Source organism: Falco punctatus, assembly GCF_963210335.1.
Source record: "Falco punctatus genome assembly, chromosome: 10".
NCBI classification, from domain to species: Eukaryota; Metazoa; Chordata; class Aves; order Falconiformes; family Falconidae; genus Falco; species Falco punctatus.
The window spans coordinates 10,639,725-10,665,644 of NC_137590.1; the positions used below are offsets into that span (position 1 = coordinate 10,639,725).

The following is a 25,920-nucleotide window of genomic DNA, read 5'->3' on the forward strand; positions in this document are numbered from 1 at the left end:
GGGAGGGGGGGGATCAGCCTGCAGAATACCTGGTGTTTCAGATCCTGAAGGGCAATTCCAGCAATCTCCTGGAAGATCCACTGCTCTTGTATCATCATAAGAGCACAGGGAGAGGGAAACCCTTTCGGGTTTTTGTTGGCCATTGTACCTGCCATGCTCTAGAGAGAGGAATCTACAAAGCCCAACTCGAGCAAAGGTTTTCCTGCCTGCGTGGGGGGGAGGGTTTGGCTTTGTTTTGCTCTTGTTGCTAACAACGTCAGATGGGTCTGACTTTCCAGCCTGCTCAGGATGAGACAAACAGCCAAGGAAGCATCAAAGTGAATGGGTGTTTTTTGATCAACATTGGAGAGAGTTTGTTTTCTTTCTCCACTTGCCCAATGACACACTGACTTGGATGACTGGTCTGTGACAGAGCCGGATGGAAAATGTCAGTGGAAAAATGCAGAAAAAGACCAAATATTTTTACAAATGTTAGTGACAATATTTTTACCTTTGGTCAATCCAAACCAACAGGAATATTTTTTCAGGACAAACTGTTCAAAACTCACCATTGCCTGTGCCAAAATGTATGCAAAGGGTGAATATGCACGAACGCTCATTAAAAATAGTGTTCCTGTGGTGAATATGATGCAGTAAAATTGCATCTAATCTTGTATGGAACATCTGTATAATTAGCAAGATTCCTCACCTCTTCCAGCCAGTGGTTCATGTGTATGTCTGCCCTTTGCATACAGTTTTTCCTTTAGGAATAAGAATTTGTGGAGGAGGCAGTTTGCAGAAACACTTGTGGCTGCACACATAACTATCCCCAGTGGGTACCTTGCAACCCTCTCCAAACATAGTTGTAACAAACTTGCAGATGTATCATAAAATAATAAATGTCATCCTAACTTTCATCAGTAAGATTCCTAGTGGGCACCAACATCGCTCATCAGGATCTGAAGGAGAACTTCCCTGCAGGACATTTACTCCAAGAACAGGTTTCTGGCAATTCCCTAATGCCCTGGCACACCGATTAGGGCCTCTTCATCTGCCAACACCTCTTCTTTCTGCTCTTCCCAAGAGTGAAAAGTCATCCCTGCAGGCTGGCACCTAAATAACCTACTCAAGGAATACAGCAAAGGGAGGCTTCTGTCTCTGGAAGGGCCCAAGATGGAATAAACTTACGGTAAACCAGACATCCAATGGGTCCTATGCACATTTGTGGCTTGTTGCCTTCTCCTTTAAGAAAGCCTGGTTAAACTGTATAGTTTGAATTATCGTTGCTTGATTAAAATAGATTAATATTAGCATAGTCCCCAAACTCTGCAAATAATTGTGTCATTAGAAATGCCAAAAGACCCATGAGTTTTAGGCCATAAAATCAGAATTTCAGATGTGGAAGAAAACACACCAATGGTTAAATACTTTTACCATACAGCAAAGCTGGTAGAAATTCTCACCATTTAAAAACGTTGATAAGGTTTCCTGTCATATTTCAATTTTTTTTCTGCATTTTTATTAGCTCTTATAAAAATATAAAGCCAGAGGCCTGATTACAATATATTTTTTTCTTACCCTTTTGGACTTTCTCCTTTTTAAATCCCTAGTGTTTCTTTTTTCATAAACCTAAATTAGGGCTGTAGTTTTATTACCCCATATCCTAAATAATAACTTCTGACTAGCATGTGACTGTAAATACTTTTCATGTAAATAAATGCAGTCTCACTTTTGGTAGGGTTTGTATGTAGAAGAAATATGTGCAAATGAAACTAAGTGCCTTTGATAAATGGTTTGGGATCGCTGATTAATTGGAACTAAAAACAGATGAGAAAATTGAACATATGTTCTTATTCAAGTTCCCTGGAGGATTTGTCAGGGAGCTTGGCATACATTAATAATTGCTTGGAATGGATTTAATAGCTCATCTTGTAGTTTTGCACATGCAAAACAATCAGTCGATATAAAAAGCATGGTGTCATCTGTCTTTGTTAATTAGGGATCTTGAACGCCTTCAGTAATAAAGGCTAGTAATTAAGCTACAATTAGGAAGGAAGCATTCGGGTGTGGTTTTGCCACCTCAGGATCCATAAGCAGCAGGAGGAAGAGGGTAGGTCTTCCAGAAATCTTGAAATACTTTAGGTTTATGATCTTTTCCTGCACTAGCACACGGCCAGGCTTGTTGGCTCCTCAGCTACTGAGTGCTCACAGGGACAAGAGCAACAGCGCTGGGGATGTTCTCTGGGGCACACGGGGCTCGCGGGGCACCTTCTACCCCTGCCCTTGGTGGCTGACCGCCCACGGCAGCTGTGTGCCCCCTGCATTAGCATTGATGGAGATTTCCACCCTGATGCCCAAACCCAGCTCTAGAGACACTTCTGCTGATAGCACCAGTATTTCTAAAAGTATTGGACATAACTCTCTGAATGAACATGCTGTGCTTGTGCTTTCATCAGGATTTCCCTGTGGGTCACTCACCTTCCCGGGTGCTCCTGGAGTACCTGGTAGACACTAATCTGGAACGTTTCATTATCGAAGCGTTCACGGATGTAATCCTTATATATTCTGAACTCAGCAGCCGTCACCGCTTCCCCCTCTGGGATTCGGGAGAGATCAAACCTGAACTCTCGGTAGTGGCAGCGCTGATGGTGAAACTCTCTGTCATGCTCCACTGAAACAGAAAAACAGCCCATTAGCCACCTGCTTTGTTCCCTTTCCCCTCGCCATCAAACAAGCTTGCAAGTTGCCACAACAGAAAAGGGCAAGAATATCTGATTGCAGCATCTCATGCTGTTGTTCAGTTCATTAAAGCACATAGGAAATACATTACTCTATCTGGCTATTATAAGCATATATGTGTTTATCAGACTGTCTTTGAAACAGTTTCACAGCTGGCTGGTACAGGGTGTGGGTGACTGTTGTGTTTTAATGGTTTTTGGCAGCTTCGTGCTTGATAAGTGACTCTGGACATTTGCCACCGATAACGACCAAGCTGCTGTGGGAAGGAGCTGAACGGAACAGATGGGGCTTTTCAGGAGTGCTGGTTCTTGGCCTGACTCTGCTTCTGAAAATTGCACATGCACACGCATACCCGCACACATATATACACACATTCCAGTCCTTGAGGCTTTTCATGCCAGTGACCCACATCCAGTGCCAGCTGAATTCATCACAAGCTCACAGCCCCACTGCACAGGGTCAAAGCTTTCATTTTAAAGCATCTTTAGCGATCAGGCTGTGAAGCAAATGTACAAAGCAAAGACCTTCTTCCACTCCCAACCCCGACCATGAAATAACAAGTGCCAGAGTCCTCTCAAGACAGTGCTAGGATGGTGCGTTATCCTGCCAAGTGACAGGGCTGCCTGTCGTCTGATGGACAGCTGATGGTCTCGTGTAACACTGCTTGTGGATCTTGGAGCTGAGGGTCGGTGTTGTGAGGAAACAGAGACTTCAAGACCGTTCTCCAGCAAGGGGGAGGCGAGGTGTCAGTGCCCCATCCTGACACACGAAGCAAAGCACCCTTCTTGGAACAAATTCCAAATTAAATAGACAAGTCAGACAAAGGAAAATGGGGAAACCGAGGTATAAGGGGATGAACTGACTCGCCAGAGGTCACACCACACGACATTTTAAGAGCTGAGGTTTGAACCAGGGACTTCCCGTATGTCCTAGTCCCGTTGTCTGTCCACTTGACCTCCCTGCAGCTCGACTGCACAATTCAAGTAGTTAGCTCTGAGATTTTCTTGGCAAAGAATGTGTGTCTTTCTACAGGCCTGATTCTCTTCTGGCAGCAGTAAATCCATTGTGTAAATCCATTGACTTAAATGGAATTACTCCTGAAAAAAGAGGAGTTTCAAGCCCGAGTCTGGAAAGTGCTATTTAAATTTACAGCGCTGTGTGGTATGAATACGTATCAGCGCTTGCGAGGGCCTCCCCGGTGGCAGGGATGGGGCATGGGGAGCCTCCGGGAACCGGGCCGTGTCCAAGCGCTCACCCGGAGCAGGTTCAGCGCTGCTTTGCTGGCCGGGATTCAGTGGCTGGCCACGGGCTCTTCCTCCGCTCACACGCTGCTGCTGCAAGGAGGCCAGGGCTCGCAGTTTGCCACTGTGTGATTGCTGTTTTGGGAAATACTGCAGCGCTCTTACTAATAGCTGGGATTAATCTTAGAGGAGTTTTTTAGATGTGAAACCCCTAAACTTTCCCAGACAAAGGCAACTGAGTTCAGCAAATGGTTTTATAGGTTGAGCAGTCTCAGCGTGCACTGAATGAATGACATCGTTACACCTCTAGCTGTAACGTCTCGTCCAGCCTGAGTGAGGAAGATCACTCAGTCTCTCACACCCTGAAGGGAGGGAATATTGTGAATATTCACCAGTGTCTGTAAAACACCTGGCAGGCTAAACCTGCCCTATAAGTGCTAGCAACACTATTAAATGTGCCTCAATGCCTTTCCTCCAAAGTATTCTCAGCAGAATAAGATATAAAGAGTATGATTTCAGCCTCAAAGGAATCTGTCTACACCTAAATTATAGAGAGGAGGAAAAAATATTTTAATATGGAATAGCTCCTTTAACCACAACTATAGAAGAATGAATATAATGTTGTGTGGGTTTAGTTATATTATGGATAACATCGCCAGCAGGGTGTATTGTAGAGAGGTCTAGCGGTAGGATGTACCAATGTGATTTGCTTCCAATGACACAGGAAGGCTGAATTTGCAAAGGAAGGTGGGTGCACCTTGTTAGTGTAAATATGTGATGACAACTACATCGGCCAACACCAGCGTTTAGTTCATACACAAAGCCTGACAACAAACACATGAAGATGAAACTTTTCCGGGTGCTGCTAGAGTTCATGGTGATTCCCATTGCACAGCCCTAGAAAAAATGTGTCATATTAGTATGAAAAATTAACGGCCAGGGTCATAAAACAAAGAGCCCTGAAGTTTGAACTTTCCCATGCTTTGCAGATGTTTGGATATAGGGTTTTGGCCTGAGCCATCTTTAGTGTTAAAGCAAACATTCCTGTGGCTATAGTCATTAAGATCATGAAAATATGTGGATATGTAACAGAAGAAAGAATCCCAAGAAACCCTTCAACTCGGTGTTTATTGTTTTTCCCCTTTTTCTTTGCACTCTGGACCTATCTGCTGACCCAGAAGTAACAAATCCTTTCAGAACTAATTTATGAGAAACACTGACCCTGAATCAACATCTGTTAGATGACTGCAGTAAATCTTATTACATAATTAAACACCAAAATCTATGTTAAAATAACGTTAAGGGTCTGACTTGAACTCATAAAAGCAAGATTCTTCATTACGAAGGCTGAAAACTTATCCTTAATTCATGCTGCCGTGTGTTGGTACTTGTGAACATATGGTACAGTATAAAAGATCATGCACTTTTTGTAGACCCCAGTAATACCTTAAGCACAAGAGCACGAGGTAAGCAGGGGAGCGCTCAAGAAGTCTGAGTTTTCTGTGTTGGATGGGTGTTGGTCAGACCTTTGACAGCTCTGCAACTGAGTCATTTCCAATTAATTACCTGAGCAGTTTGAGGGTGTGTGTGTCATGTGTTAATAAAAAAAAAAAGGGGGTATTTTAAGTGTTCACCAAAACAGCCGGGAGAATTGCTGCAGCTCTTTGAATACAACTGTAGTTTCTCTATTAGAGCTGTAAAATCTGTGATCCCTATTGATACCACAATGAGAAGCTTTTGGTCATTCTTGAAGGACTTAATCTCACCTGTTTGTCAGCCATTCTGTGTTAAATGCTCCCTTAAAAGTCATCAAGCAATATGAATATTTGCTGGGTACGCTTTAATAGCCCTTCTGACCAAAGAACTTGAACTCTTATTTGTCCCAGGTTCACAGCTCTTACAAATCACTACTATCCATAGGCTTTGGTGAATGGTTTTAGCCCAGTTCCTAATTTCAAACATTAGAAATTCCAGCTCAGAAACTGCCACAATTCAAATGCCTTGGCAAGGCAGCTGTTTGGAGAGAAAGCCAAAGCTCTGGATGTGCAATCAAAGGTTGTAAAATATGAAAAGGAAGAACACCCTTGAAAAATAATTCTGCTATGAAACAGACTGTGTGCCTCAGCTGTGGGAAAACAGTGGATTTTCTCTCCTAAAGAAACAATCCAAAGTCACTCACAGGTGATGCATGTGTAAATGCGCGCCCCTCCTCATTTCTAGAAGTGATACTGCATTTTGGAGGCACAACCACTGTAGACAAATTGTGACCTAATTTAACACATGGCTCAAAATCTGCTGATGCAAAATAACTCTTGGGCATGGTGAGAGTGGCAGTTAATCATAGCTACGGTACATGGGGATCATCAGGCACTCCCTTTGGCACAGTCCTTTGGAAAAGGAAAGGTCGAGACAATGGGACTTGGGAGCTGTAGGATGGAGGCAGACAGCAGATTCATGGGAAAATAAACAAGACACCAAAAAGTGTGCAGGACAATTAAGGCGATCCAACCAAAACAAGCACGTATCTCAGGTTAGTGGTTATCAGTAAATTTGCCACACCTCTGTTGCAAATATGCAAGTAAGCTTAGCATCTTTGAAAGTCTGGCCTTGACTATCTGTCCACAATCTGAATGCTGCACAGACTGCACTCATCTATCTGATACAGATAGGGCTCTGATCTCTCTGAAGTCTTTTGTCTCTCCAAACCGACTCTGTTGTGGCATTACGGTGATGCAAGAGGAGGCAGGACTGCATAGTTTTGCAACAAGAGGGATTGTTAAAAGAAAACAGGAGGGATACATGTACAGGTGTGAAGTAGCCAAGTATCAGATCCAAAAATATGGGAAAGCTGTAGATAAAATGTCAACAAATACCTGGTACTTGTTTTGACATGTCCTAAAGTGTACTCTTCTAATACAAAACTAGAAAACATTAAGATGCAGGGATGAAAAAGTGTAGTTGTCGACATCTAGAACTCAGAGCAATACAGTTGAAGCCAGTACTAAGAAAGTCATGTTGGACAGAAAAGCTTGTGATCCTGGTTTAAAACCCCAGGATGCCTAAACTTCTAAAGCAAACGACACATCAGCACAAAGCTGGGAAACTTGAACTGATCCCATGTTTGGTCATTTTCACAGCAACGTGTGTTGAGACCAGAAATAAGAACCCCTGACTATTTCCAGCTTCTTTGTAAATCCCTACTGGTAAGCAAAAAGCCAACCTGAGCTAATTCTGTGAACAGTTTGGACCACTGGTTCTGTAATACGGAATGATGGTGGGCAAGGCATGACAGCAAAGATTATGTTGAGACATAGCTGGCAGCAGTTATTATTTCTCTGTACACATACCAAAGAAACCATTTTAGCCTTAGTACCCAGCCCAGTAGCACGATGTCAATCCCTAACTCCATGTGTCAAGCAAAGAACCAATGAATCACAGCAATAATTTTCCAAGAATGACTGTGTTAAAAACTAATTATTACAGAAGCATTAAAGAGCTAATCCAAGCCCCAGGGAAGTCAATAGAAATATTTCCACTAATTTCAATGGGTTTCACGGGAGGCTTTACTTTTGCCAGTCTACCTGCCTAAGTATTTTTAGGTTCTTGTTTTCTGAAGACGTAAAAAATCTCTTTTTCACAAGCAAAGTAAACACCAGATGAATAGATTTTGTGCTCAGGCTGCCAAACTGGGAAAGCTTCGGTAATTCCATACCTCCTCCTCTCTGGCACGTTTGGGCGATGCAGTTGGAATATATTTTGAGTATTTAAACAAGTAAAAACTTACATTTTCCAGTTAACGCTTTCGCCTGATAATATGTTAATTGTTTTTATAAGGCACTTTAAAAGTAGTTGTCTCATTTATTGCAGTGCTCACAACAATTAGAGTGCTACTTGTTTCTCATTTACAATGAAAAAAAGCACCAAAAGGAATGTGCAGTAGGGTGTCTGTAACTTCTTTACTCCCAAAAAAGGCCAGAAGGGATTTGTAAAGGACTTTAATCTCAAATAGATTAAAGGTCCTGAATTCCTGAGACTGAAAGATAAGTCAAAGGAAAATAGATTCCAAAAGACAACACCCCCTCGCCTCAGCCTCTCAGCCAGGCAAGAGACTGGGCTGCAGAGCCATCAGGGTTGCCTAAGAAACCCCTCAGAGATCTGGATGCCAAAAAAAACCCTGCCACGCTCCAGCACCGAGGTCCAACAAGTTTTCAGAGTCTACCTGTGCCCGCCTGGCCCCAAGGATTGAAGAAGTCATGTAGGTGAGTTTAGTGGGTAGGAAAGTCTTTATCTGCTTTCCCTCTGATGGCCACAGTGCTACAGAAAACGAGTGCCATTTCTTCAGAGATGGCTGAGGGCTAGCTGGCTTGGCCAGTGAGCCAGTGGATTGCTTTTGGCCTGAAGTGTTTTATTGAATGGGCTAACTAGGCTTTGAGTTCTGCCATTTGCATCCAGCAGTGCAAAATCTTGTTTGATATTTCCAAGAAAATCTACCTTTAATTCCCTCCATCACCATCCCTTGAGACTGAAGCCAAAACTTCAGAAACTCTCTTGTATCATCTCAGTGTAGAGCGTGAAATTCCAAGAACGGGGCTGCCCTGGGACCACCAGCTCCACCAGCATTGTCAGCCCGTGTACCTGACTGCTCTCAAAGGGAAGGTCCGCTCCCACCTACTGCTTCACCCTGCTGTCTGCCTTGGGAAAGGTACTCAAGTGGAAAACAATTTTCCCTTCCCCAGATGAGTTTTCAGGTGGACCCCATCCTCACTCGGCTCACTGTGGAGCCGCAGGAGCGGCGGTGGCAGGAGGAGGAGCGGGGACCTCCCAGCACGGCGGGAGGGAGGGCAGGGCCACCCTTGGACTCTGGGCTCGTGGTGGTTGTGAAACTGCGCTGTAAATCTTCAGGATGCCAAATCTGAGACCTCTTGATGGGATTCTAATTAACAGGCATTAAATGTTCCCTCTATAAATTGCACTTCTTTGTCTCTAAATTGGTGGATAAAACCATGTCACTTATGAAATATAGGCCTTTTCTCCTTATGTTAGTGAGGTTCAAGAAGGAGGAAACCAATTAGGGGAAGGATCCAGCAGTCTCCGCAGCTGAAAGAGCACACTGGGCTCAGCGGAATTCCCGATTGAGCAAGAAGTGCAAGGTCAGTCCTTATATTTTTCCGAGGAAAAGGGGGAGTATAATAAAGATTGCAATAATGTCATGCCAGGCCACAGTCTGCTAAGGCACGTGTTTCCCTCCTCATTGTGCTTGACAGCAAGAGTTACAGGGGCAGTGGCAGTAAATTTATAATGGCAAGAATTTGGGAATGTGAAGCTCTGTGATTGGTTTTCATTTGCTTCATCTTCTCGGCTACAAGATTTACATGCTGATATTAGGCAGCTGAAGCAGAAGTTAAACATTTGAAGAAACAGTTAAAGAATATAAATTGGGAGTCCTGCAAACGGAGTAAAGCAAATGTCCTGGGTTGTGTGATGGGATTCTTTTCTATTTTTAAAAAAGTGATAAAAACAGTATTTGGAGGGGGTTTTACATTGGATAGTTGCAGCTCTCCAACTCATCTAAAAGCTACTGCAGGTTTTTGGAGAAACCTAAGGAAAAACAAATGCACACTTGATTTTGGTCTGCGAGATAAGCTTACTAGAAAAATAGTCTGTGGTTTCTCTATAACTCATTAATGTATCCCATTGCCAGGGACTGCCGCCATCCTGCCACTTCTAAAAGCACAGTCTGTCCTTCAACCACAGGCCCAGGAACCCCAGGCACTTGGGGAGGTCTGGGCTCATCTGCCCAAGCCCTGTCCAGATGCTCTTGTCCCCGCCTGCCCTCTGCAGAAAGAATGGGCTGCTCTGAGCCAAGGCAGCGCTCAGCAAAAGGGAACCTGCCCCCAGATGCTCGGTGCTCATGTACCCATCTTACAGCTGGGTGAAGGGAGTGAAGCTATTTCTTGCACGGTAAATTCAGTGCCCGTCCACGGGTGGAAAGCAGGACTAATGCATTAATTTCAAATGAGATTAAAAACAGGCTCCATAAATCCTTATCCCCAACCCCAGAAGTTAGAAACAGAGGGGTTCAAAATTCTTTAGTGCTCCCTCTGCAAAGTGATCTGGGATAAGCATTTTTGCTTTGAAAAAGGGAAAATAAAAAAAAAAAAAAGCCCTCTGGAGTTAATATTCTTCCTTTAGACATCACTTCATTTTTTCAGCTTTCAGCATGAAGGTGGTGTTGCCAGCAAGACCACCTAGCCACAAACCCAGCAGGGAGCTTCCAAAATTCTTCTAAACACTGACTCCTTGTTATAAATTGAGAAGTGGTAATAGCAACAGTGCGTATCACATCTGTGCCAGGCTTTGGGCCTGGGAAGGAGCACTCTCCCTACTGCTGAACACAACTTGGAAAGATCCTTTCAGTCCACACATGTATCAGCATTAGCCATTTCTTTGTCAACAAATCCCTTAATACGTACCCTTTCTATCATGTACAGATGTCCAAAAAATAATGGAATACTGTACTACAAGATTAAACACTTTAATGTCAGCATATGTGTTGCATGACTCTGAACAATGGTATCATTGTGCGTGTACAAACAGCGGGTTGAGGGAAGATGGGTTTAATTATCTCCGAAGCAGCAGCAAGTTCTTCCTGACTAAGTTAAAACTTCAGCTAGCAAGGACTGCTCAGGGCAGAAACGGGTATTTCTCTGACAAGATGCCTGGGCCTTTCCTGACGTTCTTCCAGGGGCAGGGTTAGTGCGGTACCCGCTTCAGGCAGGGCTTCGGCGAGCGGTGCGGAGCCACCTGCTTCCCCGGGAGCCCTGCTGCAGAGGAACGCGGTGGGGAGGAGAGGATGCTGTGAGTCGCCGCATCCTCTTGCCCCACATGTCCCCAGGAGACTTTTAAGTTAAATTTACTTAGGATGGTAGATGGCAAAGGGGAAACAGTCACCGGGCGGGAAAGGACGGAGAGAAGCCTGCATGCTGCCTTCTGCATTTGGAGACATTCCCTTACCGGGATTTCTTTGCAGGCGCTTTAAGGCAATGCCAGATAGTAAAACTATTCCTCCTTAAAGAACATCCATGAAAATCTGTGCAGGTTATGCACAGGTAATCCATTTTCTTTTCCGAGTGTGCCCTGATCGGTACCCATTTATGCTGTGGTTTCTCTCCTGAAATCGGAGCCAGACTAGACGAAAGGTATTCTGAAAAATTTACACGTGGGACTGCTCTGTGAACATGAAACTCTCCTAATAGTAAACAGACTGATCGTGGTGTGAATCCTGATGCCGAGTTTGCAGTGTCTGAATGTGTATCTGGGGAAAGCAAAGTTAAATAAGCAGGGAGGAGTTGTGTTTCTTCAGAATACCTTATTCACAGCTTGAGCATGTGAAACACGGCAGCACATAGTGCTGCAATCCATCTACAGCTGCTGCAGCGCACTTAGGATTGCAAGGGGATTTGGGATGTGTGAGAGAATGGAGAAATGGGGGGGGGTGATGGGGGGAAGAAAGAAATGGGAGTTTATGAAGCTGTTCCTACAGACGGACTCCCTCCATTTCTACCTTCATCCTCCAGGGTTCCAATATAAGGAATTCTCCCTCATCAGCCTCTCAAATCTTGTTTTTCTTCCCCCTTTCACTGGGATGGGGGGGCACCCAGGACAGTGCTGACCTGGGGATTTGCCCCCAGCAGCTCTCCCTTCCCCGGTACCTTGGGGATGGCATTTTTACAGAGAGACAGAAGGGCAAGCTGAGGACTCTGGTGATGCCACAAAACGTGGCCATCACGAAATGTCTCAAGCTCTCGTGCTGTCACCAGGAGCAGGGTTAACCAAGGCTGATATTTACCCTCAACAGACTGCACCACCAAGAGATTGGGGCTGTTTCATCTTTCTGTATATTTGACAGAAGGGGAAGCACCTGGACAGCAGCTCTGAGCCAGGGCCCCCTGCAGCTCCCTGCAGGGACTGTGGGCTGCACAGGGCAGGCTAAGGCAGCTGCAAAGCTTCCTGCCCACCAAAGGCAATCCTAGTTCTTCTTACACCCTCCCCTAGAAATGTCCCTGCAGCCAAACTGAGCAGTGAGCAAAATGACAGGCAGAAGCTCATCATTACTCCTGCTTTCTTTTCTCTGTCTGCACCATAATGCATAGCATGCCATAACACAGCTTAAGAGCAGAGGTGCACTGCTGTCTAATACACCCCCTAAACCCTCTGGATGCAGCTGTGGGAGGTATGTGAAGATGCAGGAATAAATTTTTCTTTTCCCTCTTTGAACAGAGATGACTGCTACATTACACTGCTTGCTCTTTTGGTAATTTGGGGACTAGCAAGGCTGCTTTCCTGATGCTGTGAAGTCTTGTGAGGCCAACCTCATGGGGAAGCTGTGCCAGCATTAGATGTGAACTCCAAGTCAAACATTTCACCAGTGCATCCAAGGGTCAAGGAAACAGTGGCAGCATCCTGGGGAGGAGGGGGTGGAATCACGGATGAGGGTCAGGGCAGCGGAGACCAAGGTGGCAGCCACAGCACCGAAGAGGTTAGTACTGGTCTAGAGGAGAAAGCAAGATGTCAGTGTCTCAAGGGGGAGAAGACTGCAGAGCACAAAGAGGGAGAAAAGTTAGTGACAATATGGTTCATTTGAGAAAAATAATCCTGTCCAGCCAGCAGACAAATGGGGCCCAAGGTGCTTCCTGCAACCTGCTCTGAGGCTGGACGCCTCTCAAAAAATCACTGATGCAAAAACCATCAGTCTGCCCTGTCTGCTTGTTCACACAGCCTTCAGCAAATGGAAACACGTCCCTAGGCTCAAGGAAGGAGAGACAAGTGGCTGAACACATCTGGTCAGAAATAACATGTATTCAGCCAGGGAAGATAAGAGGCAGTGCAAGAGACTGCTATAGGGAAACCTAAAATGGGCTGTTTGGGATGAAATGCAAATTTAGAATAAAAAGATCCAGGTCATTCTTGAAAGCTTCCAAGTGTGAAACAGTTCTTCACCTTGGACCAAATTTCAGATCGGGGGAAGGCAAGAAAGTTTCCATGAAGTGTTTTTAGCCAGTTCTAACCTAACCTCAAGTAAAGGAAGACAGCCCACTTGTGTGACTGGTAGTCTGGAAGGGCGCTCATCCTCGGTGGCGAGGGCAGCAGCACTGCAAGCTTCCCTGCTCTGCTGAGGGCATCTGCTCGTACCCCAATGTCTGCACAAGGGAAGAACTAAGCATCTCTGCAGGGAGCTGGGAGCCTGCAGCACAGGCACCTTGATCTGCAAGAAGGCATGTGCAGAGGACATGCAAAGAAAAAACAAATTGTGCTATAGTAACTCTTCAACGCAATGTTTGATCACACAGAGATGGGACAGCATCAAGTTATGCTCTTGCATTCCAGTAACTATGCTAGGGCAAACTAAGAAGGCTTCAAATGTATTTGATAAATTAGATACTGTTCATAATAAACAGCCTGAGTCAGTAATCTCGGGAAGGTCACTGCCCAAGCGTCTCTGATGTGTTTATACAAAACAGACAGGAATGGCTGAACGCACTGCTAACGCCCCGCAGAGCGTTCATCGGCGCTTGCAGGGCCAGGCTCCTCCGCCTTACGCCGGGCCAGGGAGAGCAGACGCTGCCTGCCAGCCGAGTTTCACCTTTCCAAATCTTGCTTCCAGAGCATGAAGAACTTTATAAAAGTTGTGCTCATAAACTGATGGTTTTCAAGCTTATATGCCACTAATTATCTTCCACTACATGGTTTTTTCAAGTTGCCTTCTGTTCCTTATTACTAGTGGGGTATTATTATATAGCATAAAGTTACTTAACAGAGCAAAAGATTCAACAACATTTGCAAAACTGATATAGAAAGAAGGACTGGATTCTGGACTGGTACAGCTGGTTTAAGGTATTTTGGAAGTAAATGAAATCAAATGAGAATTTATAATCCTTCCTGAGGTCTGGATTCCATCAGACTAAACTCATTAGGCATTAAGGTGCAGGTGCAGCTAAATAAAGGATTGTTCTGCTTTCCTTAATACCATAGATTCACATCTTGAGTTCAAAATAAAAGTCTTTTAAAAGCACATGTATATATTGTGCATCTACTGGCAGCACTTGAAAGAGAAAATTCAGCTGATGGAATCTTCAAATGCCTCGTTTTTGTCAAAGGAACGGGCCCGTTTCTGCCCCAGCGGTGCTAAGGGACACAAGTGGAGAAGTGACTGCACATCAGCCGCTTAAGGCTTAGTCATTTCATTTGCATTAGAATTTCTTTCATCTACTGAACAGCTGCCCAAATAAATAACACAGATCTAATTAATCCTCCTTTAACATTGTATTGCCACAACGATACCAGCATCCCCCCCAAATATTCCAGAGTGTGGGTCTACACGCGCAGCGGCTCTCTGGGAGGAGCGTGGCGGGAGTCGCAGGCATGGGGAATCAGGCCTTTTTTGTGGTTCCATGTGGTAAAAGGAAAACAATTCAAGAACCAGTTTTCCAGGTTTGAAACCATATGACTTGCTGGATTTCCCAGCTGAAATCCCAGATTTTGGTTTTGTTGAGAAAGTAGTTTGTGGGATATTACAAAATAACCAGTCGATATCAGACATGCAGCCAGCAGGTAAGAATCTCAGCCTTGATTGTAATCAGCAAAATCTCAACTTGGAATGTATACACACTCCGAGCTGTGCCACAAGACCACAGCCGGCTGGACCTTTTGAGCTTGTCTGTGCAATAACCAAGATCTGTGCCGTGCTCCATCAGGCAAGTGCTGGGAGACCAGGGGGCAACAAACTATCCGGAGGAAAGGTCCGTCCGCCCCAGAGGGGGAATCCCTGTGAGGGCAGAGCTCCTCTTGCATCCACACTGTTACACCTATTGCACTCTTTGCAGGTGTTGCGTATGTGGGAGGTCCAGCGATATTAACACAGTTTATAAACCAGGATTATTAGATAGAAATACAGCGTTTGGAAGGATGGGAGGAAAAAAATAATGATTAGAGACTTAAATTACTGCTTGAAAAGATACTCCAGAGTGCCCTTCCTCATGAAAGCGTGGCTTCATGACCTAGCTCACATTCTTCTTTGAGTTCATCGTGTTTCCTCCATGCTGCCAAGACAGCTGAGACCAGGTAGGGCACTGAGCGCAGCCTCCTGGGTTTGAGGCACGGAACCGGAGAGGAGGTCACTGCCCACGGATGATCCTTGTGCCAGCCGCCCCACATCCACTCGCCGCCCCTTTGCCTGCAATGGGACTTGCAGCTTACGCGTAGGATCTTTTTGCTTTCTAGGAATGTTTGCTGTGCAACACATTTATTTTTATTGAGAAACAGGCACAGACTGTTTATTCTTTTAATAACTTGGTATATGGGCCTAAGAACCATGAATATTAAAGACCTGGAAGTTGATGACATCCACATCTATTTCTGTTGGTAGATGTAAAATGCAAGTGTCTTAGACTAATGGCAAGTTTAAACTATTATTTCAGAAACGTCCTTAAGAAGACACACACAGATATACACAGATATATATATACAGACAGAGAGAGATTTCTGAATATATAGAGTGTTGCATGTGTCTGTCCCCTTTACACTTTAAATGTTGGTGGCCAGTGCCCCAGGCATTAACAGTACCTGAAGGTAAGGAGATTCATCTTTGGCTTAATTCCCACCTGCAATCCCTATTATATGAGAGGATTTTTTTTTTGGTACAAGATAAGCCCATCGGTGACATCAGCAGCACCTAGCCCTGCATACCACACTGCAGATCGCAGGGCTGGATTCCTGACACTGAGCCTCTCACTAGGGTTGGGCCATCCAGGCCTCCTGACTCAGCCCCTAACAACAGCATTTTCTGTTTTGTTTTGGGTTTTGTGTGTCTTCAAACACAATTTTGCAATTGCCGTTCTGGGGTGAAAGATCAGCTGTTGTAATACACCCTTGTGTCCTCGCATCGGTTTGGTATGAATGAAGGGAACGCAGTTCACCTCCTCTTGCGTGCAACTGTTAAAAATAGCATAGAAATGGGAGTATGGCATTTATGAAAATGTCTGAAGGAGCAGGAACATAGACCATTCTTCTCCAGCTCAGTCCCTTGTCTACCAGTCACTACTCTTTGTTGGACTGCAACTGCTAATACAGGGAGGAAAAACTTTCAGCGCATTAGACACACCGACTTAGATTTTCCCCCTCATCTGTAATACTTTCAGTGAAACTCTCATCTCATAGTTGTGGACTCAAGAGCAAAATGACAGTTACTATTTTCTAAAAAGATATTTGGGGTTTGCTTGAACGCGTTTCTGCATCATTCTGCATTCTTTCATCTATTTCTGTATTCCCTGTGTCAGGTTTAATGTAATGTAGCAGTCAGAGGTTTCTGTGGATATAGAGTCTAATATTCTTGTAATTTGATTAAAATGCATGCCACTGAGTTGCAGGAACTATTGTATTCAGAGGTCAAAGTTGTGTTCACACCGATGAGAGAAGTTTTACACCACATGTCTGATTTGCTTCTCCTTTTCACCTGTCTCGGGAGACAAATGATTCATCACATAGTGCTGAAATATCTTCATCTTCTGATTTGGGCCAAGATTTAGAAGTGTGGTTACTCAAAAGCTGCTTTTTGAGTTCAAAAGAAAGGTCTGTGCTGCATGATTCTTTTTCAGCTCTTCTCCTCTGCAGTTTATTACAAGTATATTTGTGTAATTAGGGGGCCCAGTAGTAATGTTGTTAAAATACAAGCAGGCACATTTATTGTTTCCTCCAAAAGGAAACAACCAATCTCTAGCAGTTCTGGTTTTTCCCTGCCTCAACTGAACATTTACTGCTTTATGTAGCTAGCAGATTGTGAGGCTAAAGTTACTTCTTTTTTTATTTTCTTTCTACTTCTTTTTGTTAAAAATAATAAAAAAACCAACCGACCCTCCTTTCTCTTAACAATTGCTGGATTTTTTAAGGATACGGTCAGAAAGGGGAACTTAAACTCAGCATGATGTTTATAGTGCCACACAAGCTTCAGGGAAAGTGATGTGCAGTCCTCTTTATTAACATCTAAAAAGTCCCTGTGGGATTATAATGACTGCACAGTAATAAACAAATAAAAGTAGCAAGATTAAAATGTTCAGAATATTTTTAGTGATAGAAGCAATAAGTTTTAACCTTGAGAACCAGGGGAGGAGCAGCTTGCTAGCATTGAGCATGTGGGTAGAACAGATATGATTAGGAATTGATTCCCATTAGTGGTGAATGATTATCATTGGTGCCATTATAGATATTCGGCGGATGGAAACAACTTGTTAAAATATTGATGAAGAAGTATTTGAACACTACTAACTTGTAAGCACCACAATTCAGAATTTCTAAATTACAGTAATGTTTATTCTTCCACTTAGATGATAAACCTGAACTTGCTTTCCCCTGGGGTGCCGAAGGACTCCCTAAAGTCAGTGGCCGTTTCAGGTACACAAGCAGTGCAATACTACCAGCCCTGTTCCTAACCCTTACTCAGTAAGAAACTTGTCTCTCCATCGCAATTGTAACTCCCAACTACTGATGTTGTATTATTTTATGAGCATTTTTTAGTAGTTCTCCCAGGGTTCTTCTGGTCTTTTTAAAAGTTTTACTGCCACTGTGCTGTGGGAAGAACAATTGGTCGAATCAGAGGACTGAGGCAGCCCCAGTGGTGCCAGCGAAATGAGGTGGCTTGAGGGCAGGATTTGGCCCAGCGGCTCTAGTAAGAGACTCAAAGCTCGACCTGATTTACAGCCCCCAGACTCAGTACGGACCCTGTGCCAGCTCCTCAGACGGTGTCAGCTGTGGTGACTTCACTGCTGGGGTGGCCGGGTGCCAGGTTGCTCCAGCTGAGGATATTGCCTGGTGACATCAGTGGGTTTGCGTGGAGGTGTAACTCAGACCAGCATCGCGCTGGGAGGCTGCAGCCTAACGAGAGGAAACTCTGTGCTCATTTGAAAGGAGGTCCTGCACACCAGGCAGAGCTTTAAAAAAGGATGCACTGCGAGATTGTCAGCGTGAGCAGCGCGGTAGCATTTCCTCATCATAAAGAGCCTCAGAAGGCACTTGCTCGTTTAAAGTATTATTTAGAGGGAAGAGATACTTTCCCTCTCCCCCTCCCCCCCGCCCCCCCCCTTTTTTTTTTTTAAAGGGAGGTAGCTTTTAAGAGCTTGCTATGAAGATGTAAGTTAAAAGATTTTCTCTCCTACAAAGCCTGCATAGTTTCCCAGGCCAGGTGGACCCGACAGCACTGACTGCATGCTGAAAAATCTCATCCCCACCCTTCAGGCACTTTAATTGTAAGCCTTTCCAGATACACTGGATAAACACTGTCAAAATGAACCTGAAAGGGTTGTTGTTGGTTTAGCCTTTAAATAATTATGAGTTTGTCTGTCTAATTACAACATAATCTTGTTTAAACTTGGATGGCTATTTGCAGTATCTTTTTAAATGAGGTGGAATCAGAAACAGTGAAAACCTGAAAATTTACCATTCTTCTACTTTAGGGCGAGGAGAAAAGAATTTTTAGTCCTGTAAAACTTAATTCAACCTGACAACAAAAGAGTCTAACTTGGAAGCTGCAGCAGTAGGATAAAGATGATAAAGAATAGCGTGGGACCGCCAAGATGCAACCGAAACTTAATACTCTGCGGATAAAATTTTTCAAACAGTTTCAAAATAGTTTAAGGTAATTTACTGGAAGACTTGAGTGACAAAGCACATTACTTGAAGTGCCTTTCCTTCACTAGGCACTTTCTAAATTCTTTCTCTTTCATTTCTTTACTCTCAGGAGACTTTTAAATCCAGTGAACCAAAACACCACTTTGTTTGTTGGTATAGCGCAGGGCTGGCACAGATGGCAGACACTGCACCTGTTCCAATAAAACGGGAAAAATGAGAGATAAACCATAGCGCTCATTAAGGGGAATCTACTGAAACATGAACAATTTCTATTTTGAATATCCTCCAGGAATGAAAGGAGAAATACACAAACAGACCTTGTTTTCACCACCATCAGTTCAAACTAAATTTGTTTAAAGGGTATTTGGCATTTGTTTCAGGTACAAAGACAGTATATACCACTAAAGAAACTGTGATTATGCTTGAATTTCTTTAATAAAGCAAACAGTTTTATCTAGTGACTCCTATTCCTTTACAGAAAAACTATCTGTTGTCAGTTTACTCAAAATCAGTTAATTCCCCTTTTGCTTAGTTGTGGCAGCTTTTTTTACTTTGACATTTTCTCATGCTGAGTAATATCACATTCTTAAAGTCTACTCCATAATGATCAGAGTAACAACATAAACAAAAGTCCTTCTTCTCATCTGTTAATAAATAACTACAATTATTAGGTGGGGGGAACTGTTTGGATAGTTAGCAACAAAATTCACTGCAATATTTTTTTTCTAGGCACAAGGAATATGCTGTTTAATATCTGATAGATTATTAAAAAATTCTTAAATGAGAAGAAACATAAGTAACAGCTACTCAAAGGATAAATTTCTTCAAACATTTGCCTTGATCATCGGTGGCTGTGCTGTTCAACATCCCATATATCTCCCTCTATTTCTCTCACGCATATACACACAAGCATTAAATACAAAATGTCATGAAAATTCCTAAGTATCATTGAATGTTGGCAGCCCTGCACTGTAAAGCCATTTATATAAAACTGTGGTTGGCAGCTCTCACTCTTCCATGGGAACAAATTAACATTGGCATTCCAAACACAGGAAAGTAAGGAAATTAGAAACACAGTTTATATTTGGCCAGTGCTTTGAAATACTGTACCATGCTACTGATGTCAATTAATGAAAAGCAGAATTTTGTGGAGAGCGTCTGGTTTTGAAACACATTAACACACGTTAAACATGTTTGCACAGGAACTGGATTGTAAGCATCTTGGTTCCAAAACAATAAAGCAATTACGCTAAAACTTGTAGTCTTGAAGTTGCCATTAATTCAATCCACTCAATCTGGATCACTACAGGTTTTTCACTGACTTCAAGACACACACCACACAAATGTTTAAAAGAACGTGCAAGGAACAGTACTGCGGGGCTTGCACATATGAGCTCGCACCCAAGATGGCTCTTATGTTACCTGCTGTAAATCAGGTAAAAAAATGTATAGGTAATGGAGTTTTAGAATGTATACCCAAATAAAGGGGAGCTCAGCAAACGTTGTGGTTTTCATCAACAAAATAAGGATTTCCGAAAGAGATATTTGAATTAGAATCAGTTCAAACTTTGCTACCTGCAACCTTTTGTAGTGAAGATGTTTACCGGCAAAATTTTAAAGACTTCTGGTTTTCACATGTACATGAAAAAAAATCGAGATGGCAGTTTATCTCCTGGCACAACTCCACTGACTTCAGTGGACTTACTCCAGCATGGAATTTGGCCCTGCAGTCTTTACAACACACTGTTTATTTGTACTGTGATTCAGATATTTTGATACCAGGAATCTTTCATCACTGGAGTTTCTCCATATGAAATATGTCTTGTATTAAGAAATATCAGTTTCACATTTTTGTCAAACATTATTTGTTAAATTCTGTTTGTTACAAAGATGGGAATTCAGCTGTAGTTCAACAACATGGATTGGGCTAATAATGATAAGCAGTGACTAATAGGAGCTAGTCTATGTTTTGATTATTTGCAGCAAAGGAAGCTTCCCTCAAAAACAGTTTCAAGATTAGGAGAGAAAACTGTGTGAAGCTCTAGCAGAAACTACTGCATGCTCATTATTTCAACACAGGGGCATTTCTTTGGCCCAATTCTGTTCTCAATTGTGTCAGCGTAAATCAAGAGGGAGTTTATGGGAATTACTTTGGACGTACAGTTGTATAAATGAGCCCATAGGGCCAGCTTCAGTAGAAATTTGACAATTTACACCGATGAAGACCTAGCCAATAACTTTCTCTTGGGTTTCCATTATCCAAACATATGCGTGTGCAGAACTTTATCCATGTGATTAGTCCTCATCAGTAGTCCCATTTACTTCAAACAGTTGTAGAATGAAAATCTTCATCCTAAAACTAATTTTAACAGCTCGCTCATTTCTTTAGAAGTTCCTTCCCTTTAGAGAAGAAATACATACGTATAATAACATATTTTATTATATATATATATTTAAAAGTGTGTGTATATATATACACACACACATATATATATATATACAGGTAATTCATGTGAGTATTTTGATGCAGGCCCCAGAGAGGAGGACTGTACCACTGGAAAGGGCTTAAAATATTGTGGTCTTTTAATGCTGTGTATCAACAGGTAGTCTCTTTATCTGATGTGCTATCAAAATTTGCTTACTGGTGTTCTTGCTCAGATGACTTCATCCATCATTGCAACTTCTCACTGGTATTCATCCAGTTAGAACAATTTAGAGGCATAAAACTAAATGTGTTATCATTTTAACCACAAATTAACAGTTTCCATATAAATATTAGCATTTCCTCACTTGGTTCAAGGATAAAAACCATAATGGCACTAACAGTATATTTGATTTAAACTAATTAAAAACAGAGGCTCTTGCAATTTAATATATTGATTTTACCAGTGGGACTTAAATCTTTTATAATAAGTGTACACAGCTGCACCACTCACCCACCACCACTTTTAAACCTAATCCCTGCATTCCTCCTGACAATAACATGACAGGATCCACACATCCCAGTATTAGCCTTAACCCCGGTGACACTGCCAGAATGTATTAAACTAAAACATCGCAGTGTCCTATTTAAAAGGAGCCTGTCAACAGCTCTGACTAGGCTTTAATAGTTATAATCTTTTTTTTAATTAATGTTTCCAACCACTTGTGTAACCTTCTCTCACACATCTCTTCCCCCCGACCTGAAAATGTGTTTCAAGCTTATTTACAGATGGAAACATAACGCCTGGTTTCGTGCTGCCTGCCCAGAGGCGAGTGACGGGGATGCACACACGCACACAGGAAAACCGAGGGCGAGCAGAGCGTGGGTGGGAGCAGGTCCCGTACGCTTCACTTGTGCCCGACTCCTGTTACAAGCATCACAAGATCTGGCCATCAAGGCTTGTCTCCTTCAAAGCACTTTACAAGCCGCAGTGTTTTGGCTTTTAAACTGCAGTTCCCGGAGGGGGCTTTGCCTCCCCAGGGCAGCCTGTGTGGGAAGAGAAGAAAGACCCCGCTGCTGGGATAAATCCGCCACAGAAGCGTGCGAGCGGGTGGGGACAATTGCCACGTCCCTTTTCCTGGCGCGAGGACATCTGTCCTCAGCTGCTCCGTTCTCTCCTACCACTGCACCCCTACGGCAGAGGTAAATAGTTCCTGTTCTGTTCTGCCATTTTGCGCCTGAAAAGTAGAAAATGAATTAATTTCTCTCTAGAATGGGGCTGTGCATTCACAGAATACCTGCCAGGAACTTGCTGCGCGGTCACTGTACCTCCTACCTTCAGTTTGCTGCCAGCTTCCTACCTTAGCTCATCTTGTACCACCGAGTGTTGCATATATCCATACTATCCAAAACAATTACAGGATGTACCTGTTCAGGCTTGAGAGCTTATAACAGCGCTAGGTGGAGGAGGGCAAAAAAAAAAAAAAAAGAAAAAGCCGAGAGCTTGGCCTAATGTATGGACAAACCATGTGATCATGACCAGGCATCCAGGGCTAACATTTAATCTGCTTTGTTTCAAGTGGGAAATATGTGAAGATCAAATAAGTTCAAATCCAGGTCAAATATCCTTGAAAATCTTTGATTTATATAAGCAGGAAAATGAGGTTTAAAAGAAGTGATTATGAAAGGGTTACTAAAAACACAGCTGTACGCGTACTCTTATATCTGAGGCTCTCCAAAGAAAAACTGTGTGACATCTATATTAACCTTTGGCTGTACACCAATGAAGGCCTGTAGTGAGCTGGAATGCAAGGCAGCCCCTTCCAAATTTTAACACAAGCCAGGTTACAGCTGCAAATGCCTGCAGCCCGTGCTCACTTTATAAAGTATTCCCCGAAGGAAATTTTTTAACTGTTATAGAATCTTTTTCTAATACCCTACAGTGTTAAAGCCTGTTATTAAAGGGCAAAGAGATGGTTCTCCATGCCAAACACTTGTCAACAAAAAGGATAGCCAGATGGTATGAAATAAAAGGAAACTTGGGGGCTCTTCAGCTTCTTGATTTACATTAAGAAAAGCCACTTTCATGTGCTCCTTCCAAGAATGACTAATTCCCCCCCTCCTCTTATTTTTTTGCCAGGATTAAACAACGTTGTTCATTTTATAATCAACCACGAGGCAAATTAACAAATTGCGTACCACTTGTGCCGACTCTTTTAAAAAATATTCTAAGCGAATCTGTTTACCAAGGCGAGATTACCTGCATAAGGACAACTCACTTATTTTTAGAAGAGAGGATCTAAGTAATCTAGAAGATGTTTACTCCTTAGTTGCTGTTTATAAACTTGAAATTAAAACTTGTGCAAAAAATGCTTCAAGTTTTTTCAGTTCCTAAACCGGATCAGTTTGTAAACTGTACTTGGACAAGATCTGAAATGAAATCCCAAATACTGGAATTATAGTAGTAAATTTTATAAAATTAGCCAGTAATTAACTGACTAGCTTAGTCAGACCACTGTGGCTAACTTCTTTTTTAATTTACATGTAACTTCATTCTTGACACAAATCCATTCCCCATTCATCTTAACACAGGTGTAAGCTAAGACAAAATGTTGCCTGTGAATTAACTGGTTATAAATCTAAATCTAATTGTCAAGATTTTACAGTAACATTACACGCCTAGTACAAAGCTCCCTGCAACATAACCATGAAATGGAGCACCTGTATTCTGGTTCCTCCCTACCAATACCTAGGATAAATTCTCTGGAATAAATATACACTGTATCTCCATAGAAATCTGAGGGTGTGTGGTGGTGGGGGGGTGTGTTCTTGGGTTTTTTTACTATGTAGTCCAGTAAATCTTGCAATGTAGATTTTTTTTTTCACACACAGATATATATATATACACAAAATTCTCCCCCCCCCAGGTTGTATGACTAGGTAGATGAAGACTATGAATAAAGCAGAGAAGTGCTTCTGTAAATTAGCTTTTGGAAGCCTGGAATAACATGTTTTATTTATTGAAATTCAGAAGTATTTTCTTTACTCACTTTTACTTCCTCCATTCTAAGATGAAACTTTATTATGCTGTGACACTTCCTCATTGTGATGGCTCTGGTATAGTAATAAAAGCCTACCTGTGAAATGCAATGCTCACAGAGTATCTCTTACAAAACTAGGACACAGTTTACTACAGTCTGCATTTAGGAATTCAGCTCTGCTTTAAAAGGGATCATTGTAGAAAGTTTCCAAAAAAAATCAGTTCTACAATAGATCTTCTAATTTTCCCTGGATGTCATAGAAAACTGTACATATAAAAGCAGGTGTTGTATTTGACTATATACGGGAGCGAGTGGCTGGTCTAATTCATTAAAACATCCATAAACAAGCCTGTCTTTGTCCTATAAAGATGAAAGACCGATGACTATAATGGGATGAAAGGTGTGCACAGTGATGAAGAAAGCTGTTATAGATCTGTGTCCTTTTTAAACTCGTCCTGGCACGCACTGTTGACAAGGGAACAAAACAGTACAGACAAACCTCCAAAATGTGCCTTGCTGGTAATAATTCCACCTGTCCTTAAAACTATTGGATTTTGCCTGCACTCTTACTACTCGCCAACTATGCTGACAGCAATTAAGTAAAATGATAGTGAAGAATTTTGCATCAAGAACACTTTCGGATTACCAAGCCGACTACAAAACCCAGCAGGGTCGAAATGAATGAATATATCCACTATAGTCACCACGTCGCATCGGGATGCCAATTATTATTTCTGTACAGTTTATACAGGTAAAACCTGCTGTGTAAAAAGTTCTCACACAAAACCAGACATAGCCAAAATGTAATTTTTATTTCACAGTTTACGGATCGATTCCTCTCCTATGTATCCAAATAACTGGAGACATCAATGCCTTTCAGGAAAAACTTCCATGGGCTGCAAAGGTGACTTTTCCTTACATTGGATGCACAGGATGGGAGCACTGCAGTTTCACTGATGAAAGTTACTAGTAAACAACTACACCCGAGGAGCGGTGCTGCTGCCCCAGAGCTAAACTCCCTTCCATTAGGTACTTACATGTTTCATAAAGGTTCTCTCCTCTTTACAGACATGGAAACAGACGTGTGAATTTCACTATCGTTATTTCAACATCCTTTGTCTTCTCTTCAGGACTCTCCCTGCACTCTGGTCGTACTTGGTGTAGGACCCAAGAACCACAACATTAGCAAGATCACTCTTATCTCTAAAGTCAAATATTTGACCGCCATTGGTACTGTTGGCTGCTCAAATATTTGATTTTACATGTATCATTGCTGATCAGCTTAAGTATCTAGCAGCATTTAGACAAACACTGGAAATCCAAATGGAAAGCACGGCACTCTCAAAGAGCACAGCCCCCAGGCCAGATGTAACTCAGAGCTTCCCACCGTGAAGCCGGTGGTGGTTAATAAGGAGGTGCAGCTCCTGCAAACCAGAGATCTCCCACAGTGTCTCCCTATCATGCAAGAATTGTGCCGGGGATGGCTACCGTGTCTAATAATTATTAACGTGTGTCACAGAGCTTTTACAGCTACTGATCTTTTCAAGTTAGTTAAAGCGCTGGGATTAGAGAGGCGGTGATTTAATCTTTGTTGCCTCTGAAGTTCCAGACAGTGGAAGTGTCCAGAACAGTGACATCCATAAAGGTGTTAATGGATTTATTGGCGATGGGGGTGTCTGTAATCCCTAGCGGGTGACGTGCTAGAGGTGGGCTCCTCTTGCTCTTTGCGTATCCCTTTGTTTGGGACAAAGTTCGAGTTGATCTTGTTTTGGAAATACTGTTCAGGTTGTCTTGAACTTGCAGGCACCCGCGCTGTGCG

General features: G+C 42.8%; 1 protein-coding gene across 1 annotated transcript in view; it reads right to left on the minus strand.

Annotated features, from left to right (window-relative positions):
• Positions 1-25,920, minus strand: part of BMP7 (bone morphogenetic protein 7) — a 61,750-nt gene that overhangs the window by 20,570 nt on the left and 15,260 nt on the right. Inside the window, exon 2 of the mRNA XM_080404066.1 lies at positions 2,458-2,650. Within this exon, the coding sequence (XP_080260192.1) occupies positions 2,458-2,650 (193 nt within the window). The remainder of the gene's footprint in view (positions 1-2,457; positions 2,651-25,920) is intronic.